Source organism: Falco biarmicus, chromosome 5, assembly GCF_023638135.1.
Source record: "Falco biarmicus isolate bFalBia1 chromosome 5, bFalBia1.pri, whole genome shotgun sequence".
Classification (NCBI taxonomy): domain Eukaryota; kingdom Metazoa; phylum Chordata; class Aves; order Falconiformes; family Falconidae; genus Falco; species Falco biarmicus.
The window spans coordinates 62,816,828-62,841,027 of record NC_079292.1 but is presented as its reverse complement, the minus strand read 5'-3'; the positions used below and the strand labels follow the sequence as shown (position 1 = coordinate 62,841,027).

The 24,200-nt window shown below is 38.4% G+C and overlaps 1 protein-coding gene across 2 annotated transcripts in view; it reads left to right on the top strand.

Annotated features, from left to right (window-relative positions):
- Positions 1 to 24,200, top strand: part of MYBPC1 (myosin binding protein C1) — a 93,699-nt gene that overhangs the window by 63,871 nt on the left and 5,628 nt on the right. For both annotated transcript variants that reach the window (XM_056339878.1, XM_056339879.1), the window contains 15 exons: positions 677 to 810; positions 1,914 to 2,070; positions 2,703 to 2,807; positions 3,449 to 3,637; positions 5,062 to 5,196; positions 8,682 to 8,750; positions 9,863 to 10,030; positions 10,495 to 10,583; positions 11,905 to 12,100; positions 12,884 to 13,023; positions 14,757 to 14,916; positions 16,452 to 16,588; positions 17,433 to 17,619; positions 22,391 to 22,449; positions 23,894 to 23,933. In XM_056339878.1, the coding sequence (XP_056195853.1) occupies positions 677 to 810; positions 1,914 to 2,070; positions 2,703 to 2,807; positions 3,449 to 3,637; positions 5,062 to 5,196; positions 8,682 to 8,750; positions 9,863 to 10,030; positions 10,495 to 10,583; positions 11,905 to 12,100; positions 12,884 to 13,023; positions 14,757 to 14,916; positions 16,452 to 16,588; positions 17,433 to 17,619; positions 22,391 to 22,449; positions 23,894 to 23,914 (1,946 nt within the window). In that variant the 3' untranslated portion in view covers positions 23,915 to 23,933. The remainder of the gene's footprint in view (positions 1 to 676; positions 811 to 1,913; positions 2,071 to 2,702; positions 2,808 to 3,448; positions 3,638 to 5,061; positions 5,197 to 8,681; positions 8,751 to 9,862; positions 10,031 to 10,494; positions 10,584 to 11,904; positions 12,101 to 12,883; positions 13,024 to 14,756; positions 14,917 to 16,451; positions 16,589 to 17,432; positions 17,620 to 22,390; positions 22,450 to 23,893; positions 23,934 to 24,200) is intronic.

Here is a 24,200-nt window from a genome sequence, read left to right as displayed (position 1 = left end):
AAGGATAAAACAAGGCATTGACTCTTCCCACCACAATACCTCACTGGCTTTTAACTGCAACCAGCAACTGGGAAGTCAAAAGGAGAGCAATATAAATGACCAAAGTTTTACAAAATATGTTCTGTAATTGAAGCTGAAAGAAATGAAATATCTGTGTTAGAACAAGTATTGGCAAGGTTTAGGGAGAATGAAGACGGAAGTGGTACTAGAGGGGTATGCCCACTGACACAACTTCCAATACATTAAAAAAAGGTTGTAAGAGGATAGGGTACAATAAAAGTGGCCATTTCATTTTCAGAAAAAGGATTTGAGTTAAGAAAACTTTTACGCTATAAGAACAGTGATGTCTGAAGCAAGGCAAAAAGTGTTATAGAAAGCCTGCAAAGGAAATTCACAAGAGCCACTCAGAGGAAATCTCTCTCAGAATTTACCTGAATATATATAATTCTGCCTCAGCAAGACAGATTTATTTTTTTATGATCTTACTATTTCAAAATCTGTGTGGTGCCACAATTTTTCATCGGACAACTATTTCCTTAAAAAGAAATCCTCTTAACAAATTTTCTTCTGAACAAAATATCGGTTGACTAAAAATACCAGGAAAATACAAAACATAGAGCATGTTTCTCTACATTGGCAGCTACATAGCACATTTGAACAAACTCTCCTTTTTCAGATCCTCCTAAACTCCACCTGGATGGTCTTGGGGAAGGTAACACTGTGACAGTAGTGGCAGGAAGCAAACTACGACTTGAGATCCCCATCACTGGCGAGCCAACTCCAAAAGTCATGTGGAGTAAAGGGGACAAGGTACATTGTCATTATACACATCTCTTCAGCTTAACCATGGGCCTTTTCCTTCAAAAAATAACCTCTAGCCTTGTGAAGACATTGATTTTAATGCAGAAAATAAGGAGGAGATGCACTTGATCTAAAAAACTCTCCTTGCTCAGGAAGAAAGGGTAAAATGGATAAATATTATTTAGTACCTTTTCGGTCTTTTTGAGGAAAGGCTGAAACTAACAAAGGAAAAAATGTGGTTTGCTATAAATAAATTATAAAGGAGAGGGATGTATGAGATGCAGAAGAAAACTAGTGAAAATACCAAATGGCTACTTCTTCTGTACATAGTGCCCAGAATGGCTGCCAGGTTCTGGTTTGGGAAAACAAAAGATAAATCCTGATAGAGTGTCAAGCCCTGAATGAAATGAGGCTGGGCAACTGGCATCTTGCATCTGGTGTCTTAAAGCAAAACTGCACAGATCAATCCCTGACTGTGTAATGCCAAAAAGCCACTTTTCACATCTAAATTTTTGTTGTATGCGGAAGCTGGAACATGTTATTATTACTGGATTTGTCAGAACTATCTGGGCAAACCTCTTGACTACTGTTTTTCAAATATTAATTGTAGTATCATCACTGTGGACTTGTCAAATAGGGAATTATTCTAGGGGAGCTCTTACTCCAAAATATGTGCCAGCATTTGAAATCTGTGAGGAAAAACTACTGAGCACTACAATCACTCTGATGTTTAAACTAAATTAATTACATTTCAGTCTGACTTCTGGGAGAAACCACTACTCTTTTTCCATCAAATTAATGACAGCAGTGTTGACAAAAGCATGTTCTTGCTCACAGGACAACTAAGGCTAGTGCCTCTTCCTTTGAGATGCAAAGGCTGATCTGAGTACTAAACAGTTACCGCAATTTAAAGTTATTAATTGTCCCTCAGTTATTTTGTCATTTTTGTGATCATTAGGTGACTGAAATTCTGAGCTTTGTGTGTTTTTTCTTATAGTTGCTTTAGTATTTTTCTGAAGTATCCTTTACTGCATTTAGATTTTGATTTTTGAGAATTTTGATTCTGAAATCCAGAAAATATGACTTTTCCCTCTGCTTGCTCTGCTTTCTAGTGGCTCACAGACAGTGGAAGAATACGGGCAGAAACATACTCAGACAGCAGCTGTCTGGTCATAGATACAGCTGAGAGGGAGGATTCAGGTCCTTTCAGAATAACGTTAAAGAATGAGGCTGGAGAGGACACAGCTTTAATCAACATTAAAGTGGTTGGTAAGTCATGTGGAACAGTGTACCTGAGCCATGTCTTTTATCACAGGACTTTTCAATAACTGCTCCTTGAAGAACCCTACTTTTCTGCACTGCAACAAGAGACAAATTCTTTCTATATCTGCAGGGTCTTTTCTGTAGGTGCTGTCCTCCCTAGCTACCAAACTGTTGTGGAGTCTCAGAAAAATTCCATTTCCCTGTTTGTCCCCGTTTTCAGATGTAGAATTGAGGTGCAAGGATACTAAGGCCCAGTGTCCCCAAAGGACACAGGAGCTTAGCATGGGATTCAAGTAGGAGCTAATTACCACCCCGCTGCCATCTCATGCTGCAGGGGCCACATGTGTGCAGCTGCCTCAGGCTGCCCTTAACACTCTGTTCTCCATGCGCCTTGTGGTTCTGGGCTCTCTCTTATCACACACCCTCAAGTGCCTCTCAGGCATCCTGACTGTGCTGAAGAGCTTATGCCTTCCTAACCACCTGCCAGGATCCACAAAGACCACCTTCCTCTCTCCCTCCTCATTAGGAACTCCTGTTGCACTTCAAATTGTTTCTTACTTGACTTTTTTTATTTCAACCTATGCAAAAAGAAGAAACATATTTATTTTTTTAATTAATATTTACTTTGTGTACAACAGATGTCCCTGATCCTCCTCAGGCACCAAATGTGACTGAGGTGGGTGAAGACTGGTGTGTTATGACCTGGGAACCTCCAGCAAATGATGGTGGATCACCCATCTTAGGTAAGTCCTTTTTTTATTTATTTTTATAATTTTTTTTGTGGTGATGCTCTAATATAGACAAAAGAAACAAACTCCAAATAATTAACGCAATAGGGTCTGAGTGTAGCTCAGGCCCTGGAGAGCTGAACCTTGAGTATCCAGTTGCAAGAATGTTCTAACCAGTCCTCAACTTTATCAGATACCTATTTTTCTAATGCTTTGAGATTTGTCATTTTGTATGTTGCCACATTATGAACGCCCCTACTTGAAAGGCAACCTCTTGTAACACCAAACTTTGAACAGTTAGCCTGTTTGAATGTTAGCAAGAATTTCAGAAACAATTTACTGAGTAAATCAGAATATCTTCCAATACTGAACAAAGAGGAAAGTCAGAGGGGCCCTTTTCACTCTGAACTAAACACAGTGGTTTTGTAAGTGAAGTCTGAAAAAAGTTCGTAGGTGGCTGTGAAAGCCGAACAGGTGACTACCAGACAGCTTGCAATTGGAAAAACTTAATAATAGCCCCTAAACCACTCTGAGGCTAGAAGGGGATATTGATGTGTTTCCAGAAAAAAAAGGCCCTTGAGCAGTCAAAAACTAGACCCCTCACTATTGAGCTTTTTGCTACCACTTAGTATAATAATGTTTTGTTTGGTCAATAGGATATTTCATTGAAAGGAAAAAGAAACAAAGCTCCAGGTGGATGAGGTTGAATTTTGAACTGTGTAAAGAAACAACTTTTGAGCCAAAGAAGATGATTGAAGGTGTTGCTTATGAGGTCCGTGTATTTGCTGTTAATGCAATAGGCATTTCCAAGCCAAGTATGCCTTCTAAGTCCTTTGTTCCTTTAGGTAAGTAATCAAGGGCATAGAGATAGGTATGCATTTAGAAAATTATCATTAATACATTATTACAGTCATCTAATTATGTAACTGTAGTTCCCATTGCACTTGTGTTGCTCAGGACCTGTCTTCATTATATGTCTATGTCTGAAGGACTTATCATCTTTTATAAACATTAAACAAGGATGTATAGACAGAAAAATGGTGCACTACAATAAAAGTGACACGCTGTAGTTGAGCCTGATATGGTCAATACTATGGTCAATGTGTTTTAAGGACAAGACTTAACAGTTTGATGTTTGTGTGTATCATAGGTACCTCCTGAGTCAATAGAGTCAAACCATTGCCAGTCAAACCAGCAATTTAGAGAACTGATAAAGATAGTAGATTATAGTCTTCGTTGTTTTGTGTGTCTTTCTCCCGCTATAAATTCAGTCAGACACTGGCTTTTGGCCAAAAATGCTCAGGAAAAGTGACCAGAAGTGTAAAGATCACTATTTGCAGGTTGCACTGTATGAAAATGAGACAACCTTTCATGTTTCACTACTTGTACTTTGCTGTTATAGTAGCTTGCCATTTAAAAATGTACAAGTATTCACCAATAATCCATACGTTTCCATTTAAAAAGAATAGCCATAGGTATATGATCTATCATAAACATAGAAATCTATGGAAAAAAATTAAGTGAATTTGCCCAATATTGCAACAAATCATACAATAAGATACATTTAAATAGTCCCTAATTTCACTCTCTGTCTCATGGATCCCCATTAGCTGAAGTAAGGGCTTTTTTCCCAGAAGGGGTTCCCATATTTTCAATATCCTTTTGCAGACAATCCAGATTAGGCTAGGTCATACTGTATACTATTCTATGTGTCATTTTATTGCTTTATATTAATGTAACAGCTAGAGGGCCTTGTCATTCACCTAGTGACAGACTAGTCTATTTGGTGGCTTTTGCATATAAAGAAACAGATTTTTCAAACTACTTTGACAGCTACAAGTCCCTGTATAAGAAAGGTGTCTTGTTCTGTAGGCCAGCAAAGGTTCCCACCTTGCTCAGTGGCCCCACACAATGCAGAGGAGAGGGAAGAAGGTGCCTATTATTGCTACAACATGCTCTCCTCTTGACAGAAAATACCTACTGTTGGAGAACACACAGCTCACAACTTTCCACTACTGTTTGTCCTCCTCACTCCTCAGCAGGAGGAATTTAACTCTGGGGTAGGCTGTGAGCAGACAAAGGATGAGGTACCTGCTTCTTCTAGTTTGGTCCGAATTGGGAAAGATGGGCCAGGGGTGACTAGAAATGCCTGGTAGGCAGGATTTAGCCTGTCACCTATGATGCTAAATGAGAGGAATGCACACCATAAATATAAACCCTTAATTGTAACACTGTTTTCTGCCTTCTCCCCGCTGCCTGCTTGCTTCAGCTGTTACTAGTCCACCAACTCTCCTGGCAGTGGATGGAGTGACTGACACCTCAGTTACAATGAAATGGAGGCCACCAGACCACATTGGAGCAGCAGGGTTAGATGGCTATGTTGTAGAGTACTGCTTCGAAGGAAGTAAGTGACAACGACTGTGGTATGTTACTCACAGTGAAAGTAGGTGAGACTTTCTCCATTTTTTTCTCTACAGGTATTAGGTGCTCTCACTTTAAGGCAGAGACTAATCAGTCAGAAAACCTCAAGCAGCAGGGTTTTGTTCAGGCTTCCTTTGGTTTGTATTCCAGATCCCACCAATTGATTGTATTTCAACCCATCTAGTATTTGATCTGAAATCCAAATCAAAAGCCTTATAATCTGTTGTAGTGTACCAAGTTCCGTGTTAATAGCTATCCTCTTTTTTTTAAGCTAAATGAAGAGTCAATGCAGTAAAGAGTAGATGGATGGATGGATCAGTAGGAAATAATGAATGGCTGTAAGCGTGGTCAAAAGTATGTGCATGTTGGCTGGGTTTTAGGGATGAGAGGTCCTCAGTGTGGTAATCCCGATCTTGACATATTACTAACTGGCTACTTCAAATGCCAGTTCCCAATACTGAGGACAGACAGCCTCTTCAATAGCTGGCTGTAGTATTTATCTAGGCATGCAATGTTCGTGTCTGGATTTTGAATTTCTCCAATGTTTCATTGTAGTTAGATACAGGATCTTTAACTATGTCCATCTAAGACGTAAATCTGTGCAGAACTGAAGGAGAAAGAAAGATGTAAGAGACTGAATAAACTTACGAGAGTAAAATAACAAGGAATAGGGAAATATAATTTATATTTTACAACTAAGAGTCTTTGGTGATCAAGCAGCAGAAAGAGTATTTTCCAGCAGGTGATATTCTGAGCTGGCATCAAATGAAATCTATTTTCAAAAAGTAAAATCCACCAGCACCAGGGTAAGTATCAAATAGCCTGGAGCCGTATGTGCAATTGTGCAATACCCAGCTTCTGTGGGCAAATGCCAGCCCGTGGGACTCCAGCAGTGTTGTACATTCGGATGAATGGGATACCGTTATACTCAGCTCTGCTAGCTGCTGCTCTTAATTGCACTGTAAATCAAGTGATGAGTTGGACACCTTTTTTCGTAAAGGCATTTATTTCAATGAAAGCTTTTCCACAGCCTGGAGACGAGAGGTAGAGGACAGAACTTGCCATTCACATTGTCACATGTTTCAGATTCAGACAATCCAGGAAAAGAGTAGTTCACAAAAGTGGTCAGATACCACAGGAGCAGAGTGCCCTCAGCTCTCACTCAGGCGAGTGGGAGAGGGAGTGAAGAAGAACCGCAGGCTTTTCTCAGGAGCACTCAGCATCTTCTAGTATTGAGCGGAATATCTGTAAGGAGCAGGAACAGACTTCAAGAAGCTCAGAGGTCTGGAGAAGATTCCCTGAAGGCAGACACAGCTGGAATGGTAGGAAGGGTTTTCCTTGTATATTGGGAAGGAGCTGCAGAAACCGCTCAGGACAAGTAAGCATGCAGTGTTACATCAAGATGTAGCATTCCTATAATGTTTCCATTGCACAGGCAAGATGTATGGGAATATAAAGGGGACTGTCAATGTAAGGACTTCAGTGTATGCTGTATATTATGTTCTGGTTAGCATTGGTAGGATGGCGGGGGAAAAATTACAAGTGCTTGTAATATGCTACTGTCATAAAACCCTTGACATTACAGTATCATATATCCAAATTAGGTGGTAAGAGAGGATGAGAAATACATATATGCTAATGAAAAGTATGGTTTTTAGAGGAATCTCCCAAATCTCTTTTAAGAGCTATTAGACAGAGGATCATTGTATACGGGTTGAATGGAACAAATTCTTTAATTTTTTCTTTTCAGATAGGTTTAAAACATATGAAGACACAACAAAATGGCAGTCAAGTCTGTCATTTTATTGTTACCCATCTCAGTTAAAATACAATGGGTACAATGTATTTTACATAGCTTTCTGAGTGTTTATGTATATCTATATATGCCTCCTATATATGCATATACATCTATATATACACAATTGACATTATTTATGTATATATGTTATGAAAATGGTTAGGAAGAAGCCATCTTAGTAGAAAATCCCAACTCAAAAAGACTTGTTATTCAAATATACATCCTCTTTGTGTTTGGTCCTTTTTTTCTTTCTTGCAATATCACAGTGCCTCCTTTTCTCAGTCCTTTCAGTGCCTGTTCTGCCTCAAACTAATTTCTTCTATAATGTTTAATAACTCTTCCATTTCAAGATACTTTTAATGACTGTCTATATTCATTCTGCTGTTCTTTTCTTCTAGTTAACTGTTTGTAAACTCATTTGTCTTTACCTTCTCCATTCTTTCATCATTGTCACTGAAGTAGTTTTGAAGAGGGCTTTTTTGAGTCTTCCTTAACATAGAAATCATATGAGAAGTCACAAGCTGAAAACAGGAGGACAATATATATATATATAATTATAGTTTAGAAGAATCAAATACCATGAGCATTGGTTTGACGTCACAAAAACTGGTATTTCCCTTTAGTCTGAACGTCATAATGTGATCAACATGATGGACTCTTGGACTTGCTTAATTATGGTAGTACCTTCGACAGCTCTCTGTATATATTACTGAACTGGAGTCTCATCATGAGCATCTGGAGCTGGCATTGCATGGGTGTGAATAACCTGAATATAGAACTCCCCAGGGCTAGTTTACAACTTTCAACTTGAAATTCTTGCTGCGGAGATGTGGAGCAGACCAAATCTTGTTGGCACTGGAGAAGTCAATTCCTACTAAAGTATGCTGCCAACTGGCTCTTTCCAGGGTAGTCTGATGAGCTTGGCCCTAGTTTTCCCTAGGACACTACGTTTATCTATCTTCCAAGGGCCATTGTACCTACAGACGATCAGTTTTCATAGCTAGTAAATAAGCATTTCAGAGAGTCTCTGTTGGCTGAGATCTTTGCCAGATACTAGAATGGTATTTTTATTATCCTGAAAATAGCCATGTCCAGGATTCCAGGAAATCCAGGGCAGTGATAGCCTTTTCCAGGAAATAAAGCTTTAGTGATTACATCATACCTGTCATCATCCATGGTTTTGGCCTTCTTTACTTTTCTTTCTATGTTGCCTTTAGCTAAATGTGTTCTCTTCCTCTGTTTCCCCAAGCTTTTTTCCAAGACTTCTCTTCTGTCTCTCAGAATTCTCTGAATTTCTTCTCTTCTATGATGTGTTTTCTTCTCCTCCTACACTTTCTCCCATCATCATTTTGTTTTGTTTCTCTCTTCCAGATGTTCCTTTTGTCTCTTTCTTTTCATCTTTCCAGGGCTGTGATCAAGCCCAAGGAAAAAAACCAACCTTCTCTCCTCCTCTTCCTTTGTCCTTAGCTTTCCTGTGAGCATTATGCATAACTGTTCTTTGATCTAGATGCCCTCTTCCATCTCTTTCCTCCCTGCAGTCTCCCTAAATACGGGTCCTCTAAATCTTTAAAGCCCAGCATCTATCTTTGCATACTTACTAACAGGAATTGCTAACCACTGACAAAATGCTCCATCTGTGTGAAAGTGGGTGTCTCTGATTAATTTTAAAGATGGATTCTCACAAGGTATATCGACAGATCTGTCTGAGGAATTGCTGGAGCCACCTTTTAACCTGGAAGGTACAGTATTCAACAAAGGATATAAATCTTTAATGAAAGAAAAACTCTCTCTTTAAAAATAAAGATAAATTTCTGAGAGTGAATTTTAGGGGCAACAGTCTACAGAACTTGCTGTAGTACATGGATAAGGGAGGGGGAGGTGCTCAGGGAACAGTCACTGATTGCAATCATCTTCTGCTAGAAGCTGCGAGAAGCAGCTTAAAGAGAACTTATTTCTTAAAAGTAAGACACACTGTTCTGAAAATGTAACCACAGTATTGCACTCTAAGTCTGCGAGGCTTTCTAGTTTATAATAGTTCTCTTGTCTTCTGTGCCAATTTTATAATGCTATCTTGCTGTCTTTATATGATGTAGAAAGTATTGATACTGACTTGCCACTGCATAAATCTGACTCCAAATGTCAAGGTGCCAGCAGTGTTAAAGCATTCTGTGTTTGGAGGGCAGGGTGGAAAAGAAAGTATCATTTGTAATTGAAGCTCTTCTGAAAGATTGTACTGTTATGATCACTCTATGGATTACATGCAACTGCCTAGGGGTAGGATAAAAAACCTGAGAATGCTGTAATTATGTGAATAATTCTGGCACAGCCTTCCTTTTTTAAAGGCACAATAAGATACGGCATTTAATTGCAATTTGTGAATATTCTGTGTTTCTCTCATCCCTGTGCTCTCAGTGGTACTTTCAAGGTTACTCAGTACTGGTTGAAATTAATTGTAAAACCCACTTTGCTCCAAGGAAGCTGTTAAAGCAATGATGAGTGTTCTGGAAATATAGTCTATGTACCCCTTGTTTTCTATCAGCTAAATTTAAAAACTAATCAGTTTTCTCTCTGGTACAATTAAATGATAGACACACTTTAAAACCATCTATTTCTTTAAATATAAACGTATAATAAACAGAAACCCTTTAAAGTTTGAAACATTCTTCCTATGTATGGAAGTAAATCAATATCAAGTTATAACATAACTAGAAAAACAGAGGTATTCATTAAAATAAAATGAATCTATTACTGTTCTGTAATTTTCCTCATCCATGCAGTGAATGTATTTATAATTCCCTATTCTTTTGATTCGTCCTCCCCTCGTCCTCCCCTCCTCTTTTCCCTAAACTAGCTGATGAATGGATTGTGGCTAACCCGGAGCTGACAGACAAAACGAAGTTTACTATCAATGACCTGCCGACTGGCTCAAAAATCCTTGTGAGAGTTAAAGCTGTGAATGCTGCTGGTGAAAGTGAGCCCAGGTACCACCCACAGCCTATTTTAGTCAAGGAAGTGATAGGTAAGATCCTCCTGCCTATGCTCACCCACATATACACTCTGCTTCCATACCTAATTCTGTTTTATTAAGGCTAATACTTGTTGGCAAAAGATGATATGGCCTTACATAGCCATTGCGCAGTGGCTAGAAATCATGAAACTGTGTTTAAGAAAATCTTAATTCTTTTAATTTGTTTTGTTTCTGAGTCTTTCAGAGCTTGTTTTTCTGCCAAACCTGAGCCTGATGTTGCTTTTTTAAAGTTGTGCTTTATTCCACCTATTCCTACCGCCATAGCATTTGGTATTACAAAAAGTGATGATGTACTGAATGTAATATTGTGGGACCAAGAAATTTAAGATACCTCACTCATTAGTCACTTCTGGAACTGTAGACTACACAGTTTCCTATTTATACCAATGCCCACCACTGCTGCCTCAGTTAGAAAAGAAGATACATGTCAAACACAAAATTTTGGTTTTTTTCAGAACCTCCAAAGATTCGTCTACCAAGACACTTGAAACAAACCTATACTCGAAGAGTTGGAGAAACTGTGAATCTTGTTATTCCTTTCCAGGTAAGAATTAAAAACATTTACAAGAAAATACTCTATTTTTCTTATACCGCTGCTTTTTAACTTATTTCTGTGCAACTTTGGTAGGCCAGAGAGTTAACTAAAGCAGATATGGAAGCACCCTGAAGTACATGCTTGAAAGCTTTTGCTTTGACATCTCAAAGAAATTATGTCAAGCTAATTAATGAATTGGGTAAACTAGCTTAGGCTGATTTGTCATCTCTTATACCAAGGATACTGCTCACAGTAGACATTACGTGTGAGATGATCGCTAACAGAATGCAAAATGATTACACTGGCAGTAGTTTGATATGGTATCAAGGGTGAGGACTGTAGCATTTAATGAATTTTTTGTCATGAGAGAGGAAAAGGGAGGGGAAGAGTGGGCAGTTTCACTGTCTCCTATAGAATCCTTGAGATTGCAGCTATAACGTGATTATTTCTAAAGCTATAGCACAGTTTCCCACAGCATCATATTAACCTTCATTCCCACACCTCTCTACCTGCAGGGTCCTTATTCCTCTGAATACAAGGATTATGGCAGAATTAATTTCTATTTCATGTCTGCACACATAAAGATACTGGGTAGGCATAATCTGCCTTCCACAAGGCCAATAAAAGCCTATTAAAACCTTGATCAGCAATACACTGCAAGATACACTGCTCTTGAGAAATTAAAGGAGGATTATGTGGTTATTCTCTAAGATAAGGCATTCAAAAAGGTGTGAGATTACTCTTTTCAGACAGCATCTGCAATTGTTTGCCTCAGGAAGGCAAATCCCATGGTAAAGCAGGTGAAATTTACTCTGACTTCAGTACTGAAATTGGGCACTACTAGGCCCACAAAAAAGGCACAGAAAAGATATCAATCCAGCCTACCTAACAACTATTCTAACAGCTTTTGCGATGAAAGAAAAGAGATCCCTGGAGGTTTAGTTTATTACTTTCTTCTTTCACTAGCAGTGTAGGGAATGTAGCCACTTCCAGAGTGCAAAATATTTTGTTCTGCGTTTTCTGGGGTTTTCTCTTTCTTTTAGAAAAGTAGAAATTAACTACCAAATTTAGCCTGAAAGTTAATTGCCTAATTCAGCCAAAATTTGCAAATATTTTCAATCTCCGGGGGGGGGGGGGGGGGGGCGGAGAAAGAAAGAAAGAATGTTGCGTTTTAGATAAATTAATATGATTACATCTCAAATGCTAAAAGAATTCTCAGTTTCTTTCAGAACAGTTTCTTATTTCCTGTTTGGGAAAAAGGGGAAACAAATCTGTTTTCACTCCCTTCCTTTTCCCTCCCAAAATCAAACTGTTTCCTGGCTTCTCACAGGGAAGACCAAGAGCAAAAGTGTCATGGCAGAAAAATGGTTCTCCAATCGACAAGAACGATATCAACATCCGCAACACTGAGAATGACACTATCATTTTCATCCGAAAAGCAGAAAGGAGCCACTCAGGCGAATATGACATGAAAGTGGAAGTAGAGAACTTGGAGGACAAAGCTACAATAGATATTCAGATTGTTGGTATGTTTTGAGAAACAGAAATAAATGCATGCCACAGAAGCAGACTCCAGTCATTCCACAGCTATAGGAAAGGAGAGGAATCCCAAAGAGAATCCTTCTTGCCAGTGATAACTCTCCACATCCAATTACTTGGATGTAGATTTGTGGTCTCTAAGTAAACCTCCCTACACAACAGCAGGTCCTTGCTGGAACATGTCAGTCTTTTTTTTTTTTTTTTTACTGTTATGTTTTTCATGTTCTTGTCTATCCAGGATGCAAGCTTTTTCCTGTTGAGTGGTATCCATAGTCCGAAATGGCAGTAAATTCATAGTAACTTTGTCACAAGTTTAATGGAGAAGAAATCCTAAACACTGAAAATACATGAAAGTAGGAAAGGCAGACAAGAAAGCACAGTTACTTTTCTTTTTTACCCATCTGTTTCTTTACATAATAGGCAAAACTGGTCACAGCCTTTATGATTGTCTGACCTTGTCTTTTAGGATCACATCTCCAACTGGTATTACCTTTTCCAAACTATCATGCCCTTATGCAATTCAAGAGCATATGCATATCAGAAACCATACTCACAAAGTGGTCAATTTAAGTTTTTCAGAATTCTGAAAATTCTGTCTTAACTTTGGCAAGTTTTATTTTCCAACCTCAGCTTTCTTTTGACATTAGTTTTGGCATGTGCAAGTTGAAAGAAAGAGAGAGAAATCAAATGAAGTGGAAAGTGTGTGTAGGAAAGACAGAGAGAGAGAAAGCAAACAGCAGAAAATGTCAGCTGCCATATTTTCATTACAGATCGCCCAGGCCCACCAGAGGTTGTAACTATTGAGGACGTCTGGGGAGAGAATGTAAATTTATCATGGAAGCCACCAAAAGATGATGGCAATGCTGCCATTACTGGGTACACTATTCAAAAAGCAGATAAGAAGAGTATGGTAAGTAGTAAAGAGAGGTTCAAATGACTGATGTATTCATGAATTCTCCCTTTTAAAAATAAAATTCCTTACAAGCTTAAATTGATGTAGGCGGACAAAGCATTGATTAGTCAGTGTTCAGGAAATCTGCAATACCTCTCTGAAAAATCTAAAAATCTCCTGTTCACTGTATCTAAAGCCCAGAAATGGGAATGTTTTCAGGTGACACCAAAGAGGAGGACTAAGAAGGAAAGGAGAGGTGGATCTGAGGAAAGTAATTTGATTTTTTTTCCTTTGTCTCAGCACAGAAAATAAAACCCCAAAACATTAATTCTGAAGGCAGTAGGTTGTTACTAGAATCAAAATGTAGTACTGCTGTATTCAGAGCTGTAGTGTCACATTGTGGAAGTCATTGCCACTCCTTAATACCCATGTCAAAATGGTACCTATGTATTTTGCAAACTGCTTTGAGATTAACAGATTAAAAATGCAATACAGAGATGTTTATTATTTTCATTAAACTAACATGAATTTTACAATTCCTTAAAAGACAGTAGTTGGATTCTTAGATTTAACACTTAATTGCAGATTTACATACTGAAAATCTCAGACAATATTTTGGGAGTTGCCTTACCTAAACAAATATTTTTCCTGTTCCCTTCTCCCACTTTAATATGTTCATCTGCTTCATGGTCTGATCAATTCATTCTTCCTGTGCCACTATTTCCCACCCCATCCTTCATTTTTATTTTCTCCTCAGACTATAAGAATAGATGCTCTCTGTATAGCAACCAAAGCAATGATGTCCCCTGTCTCTATATCACTGTGTCAAGGAGAAAGCAACAACAGCAGTGTCGTGTCTAGGGTCCAGTGTATCATGGATCATTCAGGTCGTAGTGTCCCCGCATTCCCTGTGGTGGTGAATTTTGCAGTTCTGGCATAGCTGGCCCTCTGTAGAAAACTGTTTTCCCAAAAGGCACTTTGGCTCCTAAAGGTGACCAAATATCAATGCAGACTGTGGCACAGGGAACTCAGCACAAGCTCACCTTTAGAAAAGCAAGAAAACTATGTAGGGCAGGCACAGTAAAGAAAAGCAAAAACATTGCTGTGGTCACACTGCACTTTATATTAATTGCATTGTAGCATTAATCTCTTTCATCTCAGTTTGTTATTCAGGTTTTGTGTACTAGGATAGAATTCACATGTCCTGTTACTGCTGCAAGACTAAAATGCTAAAACCCACCTCCCCGTCTGAGCCTTTAGATACAAGAGGACTACCTGCATAAAATTACATTGCTCATGAACACTCAGCCTGTGGAACAGGGGGTAGATTAGCACACTGGCGTCTTGTGAGTACATGCTAATACTTTTCCCTCAGTGCCTCCAGTTTTCTGATCTGCCGCAGTACCTTCTCAGTCAGCAGCGTGGACAAGGAATGGAGCCTGCCTTGCTTCACACAATACAGCCTTTGTAATACTGGATTTCCTAAAACAAACCTTCTCAACAAACAGACTGTAACAATTCGGGAGAGGTCACTTTCCATTCAGCCTTCACTGCTCAGCAGTGAGCTCTGTGGTATTCTCATTATCACTCATCTCATTCATTACCGTTAGCTTCACTATTTTAGCATTCATTAACATTCCCTTAAAAGAAAAATCTTACTCCCACAAGCTTGATGATTCTTCTAAGCAACTCATGGCTGAGAGGTGCTGGGTGCTGTGGGGAAGCTCAGTCTCTGTGTCTGTATCTTTCAGGAATGGTTCACAGTAATGGAGCACTACCACCGCACCAGTGCCACCATTAACGAGCTCATCATAGGAAACGAGTACTACTTCCGGATCTTCGCTGAAAACATGTGCGGCCTCAGCGAGGATGCAACGATGACCAAAGAGAGTGCTTTGATTGCAAAGGATGGTTAGCTAATTATCTGTTCCTTTTCAAAAGGGAAGGGGTTGTGTTCGGAGGCTGGAAGGTGATCAGAGGTAAAGGCTGTATCTCTAAACCACTCAGATGCATTCCTGGCCCTGAGACCAGGTGCAAGTAACAGTTAGGGCATTTCATATTAGGACTTCTTGGTTTGCCCACATAGGTCATAGTTGGTTTTTTTTAACCAAGTGGGACATTTTTCCCATGTTCTGACATTTTCTCCCATCTTGGATCTCAGACGCAAGTCACCACTGGCAGATCTAAGACAACAAGAGCTGGAAGAGGAGTATAGCAGCTGCCCTGTTCGAAGTGGTGGATCACTGTCTGCCAGAGGAGTTTTGGCATCAGTGCAAGTGCTCCTGTCCATTTCAGACAGGATCCAATAGATAAGCGTAACCCCTGCTTCACATCTCTTGCAGGTGGAGCTGTACAAATTCTGATTCTGCAGTCAGAAATCCTGACATTTCAGAAACTGACAGTTTGAAATGGTACTGTAAACTTTAGAGACAAACAAACAAACAAAAAAAACCCCAAACCCTGTCCCGTGTGGAAAGGAAATTCTACAAACAGGTGGTTTAAAGGAAGAAAATCAAACCAAACCACCTCACTTTGTTTGAAAGGAAGGAATATGTGACTGCCATGATGCAGAGGACAGACAACCTGTACAACCCACACAGCCAGGCTGAAGGACTGAAGGCCCAGGGTACTGGACCTCACTTCCATTATTAAAAAGAAAACTACCCCTTTTAGAAATAGGATCATGAACAAAGGAATGGCTACAGGAATTGCTTTTCTCACTATTGCTTGCTCTTGTCATGAGGGCAAGTACTAAGCTGCACTCAAGTCAGTATAAGAGTTTGGATCAGGTTTCAGTGAAGCAAAGTTGTTTCATGTTACTTGTGCGCAGGAACAGATGTCGGTCTGTCCAGCTGTTTTACATGCCAGCTTAGTTTGTGGGTGAAGATGGTTTATTGATGGTAATCTCCCCTGCAGAGCAGGGATAAAGCGGCAGTAAGAAACTAGATTTTACTACCATGTTTTCCTTGTACAGAAGCTACATCCATGCAGGTATCTGTATTGTTGGTGCACTGTATGAAGCAGAAAGAAAAATGGGTTTTCATATGTAGAGCCAGTTCGTAATCAGAACAAACTGTGAAAAGTAATTGGCAAGAGTGAACAAGGCTTGTCAAGGCAGGCATCCTGCAGTACATCAGCTGGGATCTGTCCTGTTCTGTAAATGCAGGGCATGCAGGCAAAGACACAGAATAAGCATGTATTATTTTGTAAGCCACCTACTCGGGAAACACAGAGGAACTCTCAGACATCTGTGCTATAGTATGACCAAGGGCTATAGTCCCTTTGCAAGTGCACTTCCAGCCTCCCCTACAAGTGCGACTGCTAGAGTCATGTTGGTACCTAAAGCAGTGCAGATCAGAACTGACTCTTTGTAGCTATTTATGATGCTTGGGTATTTAGCTACACGCCAGCATGCTTTTTATAAATGTTTTATTTTCATTTCATAGGTAAAGTCTACAAATACCCAGTTTACGATGATTTTGACTTCAGTGAACGGCCATTGTTTACTCAGCCTCTAGTCAACACATTTGCTGTAGCTGGTTACAATGCTACTTTGAACTGCAGCGTTCGGGGCAACCCCAAGGTACAGCATAGCTCCTAACAGTATCAGTTACAATATGAGACAGCTTAACCTGAAATTGTAATACCATTCTTACCATTTGTCTCACTCACAAGCCTGGCTGAAGGCAAAAAGAGTGGTGGCATGGGCTCTAAAGAACACAAAAAGGACCTCCTTCTCTGTGTTATAGGCATTGTAATGTTACAGGCAGAACCTCAGGAAAAGGCTGAGCTATTCTGGGGCTGGCACTGACAACAGCTGCCCAGTTAATACAACAGTAAATGTTGCTAATAAAATTAAGCCGTAATTATGCTATAAAAAACTAATTATGCTTGAAATAACACATTGCAGGAATATTCTGGGACCATATTTGTTCTCAGACCCACTGTGCAATGCGTCTTCCAGTTTCTTTTGAGTTGTGTATTTTCTGTTGTGAGAAACTGAACTGACCTAGTAAAATAAGAACTCTAGTGGTTAAGAACGTTTGCTGTTCACTCTTCATCTTCACAGTTTCTTACTGTGCGAATTACTGTGAAAAAACATGCTTTTCTTATTGACTTAAACAGATGTCAAAAGCTATTGCTCAGATGATTGCTGTCGTGACACAGCACCTCTTATTTTGACAACAGCCTTATAATTTATGACTTTAATTATGTGATAGGGGCTGCACTGAAAAAATCATGCTTAAAACGAGATGCAGGATGCATGTTTATTTTTGACTTAAGAATTACAGCTTCCTTTCCATCACTACTTTATCTATTTTGCATCATTTTTTTAATTACTCACCTTTAACTGAAAATCACAGGAAGCAGTAACATATTTCAGTCACAGATTTGTACATGTGGGCATTCTCTTGTTTTTACCACAGCCCAAAATAACCTGGCTGAAAAATAAAGTCGTCATAATGAATGACCCAAAGTACCGAATGTTCAGCAACCAAGGTGTCTGTACCTTGGAGATCCGCAAACCCAGCCCCTATGATGGGGGTACTTACAGCTGCCGAGCAGTCAATGAACTTGGAGAGGCAGAAGTTGATTGCAAACTGGAAGTAAAAGGTAAGGAGTTTAAAACATTGTAAACACCCTGTTTGTCTGAACAGCATCCACACAGGAGTCAAAATGATGCAAGGTAAATGCAAAAGGGAGTTAAAACAACTTTTTTAACTTTTCCAGAAGAAAATAACTTGGTTAGGACAAAATAAACTATGTTGGTTGCTTTGTTTTCTTTCTGAGGATCACCATGCTGTGCTTATGCTATAGTCTTTCCCCCTGCCAGATGTCAATTCACATCTTCAGTGATTGCAAGGACTTTTTCACAAGTGACAAAATAGTAGACTGTAACTCTCAGAGCTGTGCCACTTACCTGAGGAATGCTAGTAAGACTCAGCTGTAGAGCTCTTCAGGAAAACATTAAGAAAATCACCTTGGATAGGAGACAGATGTCTGAGGAGAATGGCGAAGGGAGAAGGAGAGGAGGAAGAAAGATTAGTTCAGGGTAGGTTTTGTCTGCTTTAAAATTCTTTATTAAAGACAGAATATTTGCTTCTAAGGAAGTTTGTTAGCAAAATCATGTAGCAAAAAGAAGTATTGTTCTCAAGGACACAAGCTAGTTGATGTAATTGCTGTATTTACTTTAAGAACAGAGTGTTCAAAACTATGGCTTTTGCAAATACAGAAAAGAGGGCCAAGTAGGTTAGCCTTCTACAACTGAAGATATATCTGTATTTTCATTAATAGATAAATTTTATGAATTCCAGGTAGTTTAACATTGACTGGGATATCATGACTGGCAGTAGGATTTCGACTAGATTACTAACAAATAATCTTAGGACCATATTTTTCAGAAAATTACTTCCTAGGAAAAGATGGAGTCAGTTGGACTAACTCCCACCAAAGGCTTTTGTTTCAACTGTGGAATAAGCTAAGTATTTCTGAAAAACTTAATATGAGGTTTTAAGTAAGGAAAGCTGACTAAAGCAGGCTGATACAAAGTGTGTAACTGAGGAAGTCAATTTAGTCTAGCTGAATATGGGCCTAACTATATTACTTCCATCATGCTAGTCTATAATGAAAACCATAATATTTAATATCCTTGTGGATTGTATTGTGTTTAATTTTGATTTAAATTTCCATTTTCTGTATTTTCTGATTTATCTTGTCCCACAGCTCAAATCTGCTAGCCAGAAGCCATTGCAACAAAGTTTTGGTCTGAGAAGTTGAACAATTAACTAATATAATGAAAATATGCATGATATGTTTCTTAATTTTCATGATTTATTTTTAATATACTGTGTTTAAAAGGTTATGTGCTTATCCTGAGTATGATTGTTTTCCTTAATCACAAGCAAACTTTCTATTTCTCAGCGTAATGGAAGACCTCATCACCTGAGAAGGTTACTTCATCTATTTTTTTTTTTTTTTATACTGAAAGGCCATTTCATTAAAATTCCTAAGTCCCCAAGCCCTAAAGTTCTCATGCATGTTTACACTCAGTTGTAACTTTTTAGCCATCAGCCCTTTGCTTGTAGTACAACCAAATACCACATTTTAAATACAAGAAGCTGTTTATTTCTGTCCTTTGTTTTACAAAGAATATTTTACATATAATGTGCAGAATATTGCAAAATATTTTTAAGATAAGAATTAATTTAACTAATATATCTCAATTTCAAGAAGTCCAAACTCAAAATGCTGCCATGGATCACACTTACCCTTCAGTAATTCCCTTTCCAGCTGTTGTGAAATATAGATGCTTCTGTTGATCTTGGAACCTTTTTTTCACTGAATGTTTTTGTCATTCAGGTTATTTTTTAATATGCAACAGCTCCAAAGAAATTGTTCTCTCACAGTGGAAGCTGCTCAACGTTAGAGTTTTTAGGAGAGAAGTGTGGAGAGATTTTTGTCTTTGATCAATATTGGTGGGGGATTTAATTTCTTACATTTATAGATACCTATGGATTGGTATCTAAAATAGGCTGGGAATGCTTAGATCCTTTGCCAGTCAATTAGCGTTAATGTATCTAGGAAAAACCCTACAGTTCTGTTCATTAAAGTGTTTACTAGGTACAACTGAGATGATGTCACTGATGATTTTTGCTGACACATGTTTATTTAACTTTCATAGGTCCAGTTTTCTGAGTAGTTTTCTGAAGTGGAAAGCACAGGATACACTATGCTCACAGGCTGCCAGACCTATTCCATTCACAGCTGATTCTTTCCATAACAGCAGCATTAAAGATTAAAACAAAAAAATTATATCTGGTAACATTGTAGTAAACATTTAGGGTAAACAGTCAGAGCAGTGAAGCACTAGAGCAGATTTCCTGCACAGGTTGTAGAGCCTTTGGTACCAAGAGCCTTTAAGGGTAGTTTAGAAGAATGACAGAAGTACCATTTGTTAGGATTATGAGATACACTAAATGACATCTCAAGATTGCTTCCAGCTCTGTGAGTCTGACTTTGACTCAGTTCTTAGCACTGCAAACATACCCTAGCACCTCAGAATTCAAGTATTCTTGCCCCCAATCTTCATCCCACAGGAAACCTTGGATAGATGCATGGGCTTTGCATCATGCCTGAGGGTTGTGTTAATTATCCTGTCAGCTGCTTGCAGCACATCCTACAGTCTCAATTCCTCCGGGACCTTATCTTGGGGTTGCAGTTGAACATCCCTTTGCTACAGTGAGAATGGGGCCATAAGAATTACTCCCTTTAGACAAGATTTAGTTCATTCTTGCCCACTTTTAAACAAAACCTCTCGCACCCACTGACTGTAGAAGTCTTGTAGCTTAGACATTTCTAGACTCAAAGAGTCTTCTTTCTTCTCAAATAAAGTAATATTTACTTTGAAAGATCAGCCGAAAAATTGGAATGCTATGCCATAAACATCTTGCTCAGAGCACTTCTTCAGTTTTGCATCGCACCTGGAAGAAGTCCCGAAAAACACAAGCAACATGTTAGGATCCCACCTGGGCTGCGTGCTGTTTCTCCCTTCTTAGCTATGTGATGGGCTGCTTCATTAACCTAAATCCCACCTCCTCTAGTTGATGGTTGGTTTCTGAATCTGATTTCATATTAACAATCACCTGGTGTGGTCCTACGGCCCCCTCCACCAAGCTTGGTATTGTGGTTCCCTCCCGCAGTTTGGGCTGTGAGTGGTCACCCTTGCTGAGATGCCTCTTTCCATCCTGGCAGGTTTAGCCATTACTTTAGACTCCTTTTTGAAGACTGCTTAGACAGCCATTTGTAGGGTTTAGAGACAAGGACAGTTGTTGTAAGGGTTCAGTGCTGACACTCTTAACGTGACTGGCAGTCCAACTGATGAATTCAAAGGGAATAGGATTAAGTGAACCCAGCAGCTGAAGCTTGGCAAACCAGGGTAGGCTCAGGGTTTGCTACATGATACAGCCAAATGCAAATGAGAATTAGACAGCCAGAGCATAAAAACATAATTACATCTTATTACACTTTTCTATTGATTTACATGTTGAATTATCATTCTTTTAAGTTTTCCAGCCTATTTGTTCATTTAGGAGAGCTCTTCAGATGACTGCTCATCTCACTACGCGAAGCGAAGGCTTACAGATTTCTGACTCACTGGAAATGGACTGCAGAGTGTGTGTGTGTGTGTGGCTGTCTGTCTGTTTTCATACGTATAGCTTTAAACTGGTTCAGCTTTATTCCAGCAAGTAACAGTCAAGGTCTGGGTTTGTAAAATGATGAGATACAGTTGAATGTTGCCTGAATAAGACAAACAGACTCAAGACTATGCTACCAATCTGGTGAATGTACCAGCCATGGTGCTATTATTACAGGTCTTTGGATAGTAAGTCATGCTAAAGAGATCTATGCCATGCAACAGTATATATCATACTAAGTGAATTTTACTTATGTTGGCTAGAATTTCTTTTATCCATCTATTTCTGAGGTATTTGAGATCTGAACATTATTGTGCATATATATATACTCAGCCGTAGGAATATCACAGACCTGCTCACAGAACAGGATTTCTGATTTTGCATAGTTTTTGAGCAGCCAAGTGGCTGTGAATGCTCTGGCTATGAATAATATCAGTGTGCTACCGTCTTCTACATTTTTAGCCATCTGCTTACATTATTTTAGGTGTAAAAGTAAAACCCATAGTTGTTAGTAAATTTAATGTGCGTTTCCTGAAAATTTTTTAGTGATAATTATAAGCACAATAATAAAAGTAGTAAAACCTTATTCCGTCTTCAAAAAAAGGTTTTCCGTGTATTTATGCTATTTCAGACAGATAGTATTTCATTCTTCCGTATTAAGTTTTGCTGAGTGAACTTAAAGATGGCAGTTACATGACCAGCTTGACACAACTGCAGATACAATGGCTTTTTTGTAAATATAAGTGTGCTGTAAAAAGTCATGTAATAGATCTTAGAGAAAAGATTAACTCTGCCTCACTTATCTTGAAAGATGATGCATACACTGAATCTCATGATACATGTTTCATACCTTACTAGGGAAAATAATGTATGCATCTCTTAAGATTCTTGAGGTTGATCCTTAAATATGGCTGTAAATCTCCCATCACAAGCAGTAAGGAACTGATTCCTTATCAGGTATCTGAGGTCAATGAGAAGATTCAGATAAAGCACCATGCTTCTCTTATCATGAAACAAATAGCTTTGGAAATTGTTTATCTTAAGAGCAAAATCAGGGTTGGTGATCACTCTTAACAGGTTGATTGTAGCAAAGATGCTGTATAAGAAATATTTTTTTAAAAGGTGTTAAGATCAACTGGGAAGAATTTCAAATGCGAATAAATACCACTGTAAATATTCTAATTCTGCAGTGATATATCACGGAGTAATTAACCCAGGAGAACCATTCTTCTTGGCGGGGAATAACCAGGTTTATAATAAGCATACTCCTCTGGACATTCCATTTCATTCCCTTCCTCTCTTTCCACATGCAAACGCATTTTCTGCATGCAAAGTGTGTATTTATTTGCGGTTTTAGATTAAACTAGCTAGTGTCTCATGGCATACAATGACTATGTCACATGAGCAAAGAAGGCCAAATTAATCAAGAATAGGAGTATGTAATGTCAGAGTTACAAAGGTTTTAGACTTATTTCTGCTGTGCCACTGGGCATAGAACTACCTGTACCTATAAAGAATTCATTTAATGACTGTGACTACCGTTGAGATCTTTCTAGGAGACAGAAATCTGCATCTCAAAAAACCAGCTCTCAGTTAGTTTGTAGAATTATTGAAAGAACAGAAGTATCATAAAATCATTTGCTGTGCTTAAAAGGCATTCTTCATTGCAGATTACTCTTTGATTAGTTAGTGCTCAGAATGATAATCCATGCCTGAGCTTAACCTAAGAGATGAAATCTTGATCCAATTGAAATCAGTGAAAACCTTTTACTTCCAAGAATATAGTTTTACTTTTTTTCCTCTAGAACTTACTTGAAATTCAGGGTTGGTGGGGTTCAGAGAATTTGGCTTTTTCTATAGAAATGTGTTTGCTTGTAGCCTTGCCCAAACCCAGAATATTGACAGTGCAGTTGTAAAACGACAGATGCCCAGAAACCAATCTGCAGTACGTTATGCATCCAAATTTACTATTTCAGACCTAAAACATGTTAAGAAATCAGGCTATGATCCTGCACAGAACTGTTCCTGTAGTTTTTGAAGTATTAAAGCATTTTTCTTAAAAGACTAAAATAGGTACCAAGTTGAGTGCTTTCATATACATACACACATATAAATGTATATACATGGGTGTTTATTTATAGAGTCAAAATGTTTATATAAAGGTAAAGGCTCCTACAAATAGCATGCTGTAAGTAATGTAAATGCAGATACATGACAAAGTACATACTTTAGTGCACAAGTATGTAATTAGTCTGGACTTGATTATTTTGCCTTACAGAGTTTCAACATATATATATATATATATGCGCTTCAGTGTTATGTGTGTGCTTTTTTTCCCTGGTGGAAAATAGTATATATATATATATATGTGTTAGCTTCTTTGAAGCTACGTTTGGAAACCTTTTTCATAAATGTCAGTTGCATAATTGGGTTCCAATGTATTCTTTAGACTAATTACAGGATTTATAGTTACTTGTACATATTAATATTGCTTTTACCTATTAATGATAATTTTGAAGCGGAACTGGATCCCTACCTTTTACTCTTCATGTGCTTCTAGTCCTACGTATTTTACATGACTAAGGATTAAAGCATCATCTTGACATAATTGTAAGCATAATTTTACTCAACATTTTCTCTCTACTTTTGTGTTTGCGATTAAATTGTTACTTCTCTTTCTCTCTCTCCCTTAGTTACACAGTAAGGATTTTTGAATGTATAGTGTCATCTAAGGTAAGCTTTCATATGGTTCTTGCATATGAAGCTTATGTCTGTTTAGACGTCATACAATGTCTGCCTAGTATGGCATGATTTTCATTATTTCACTTAATGAAAATGTTTTTTAAAATTAGTAGCATGATAGTTTTAATGCATATAAATCCAGATTTTTATAATAATTGCTTGTTACGGTAATGCCTCCTAGTAGTACATCTTTCTAACAGTGCACGTTTCAACGGAATTTAACAGTGCATCAGTTGGCATGATTAATTAGCATGAATA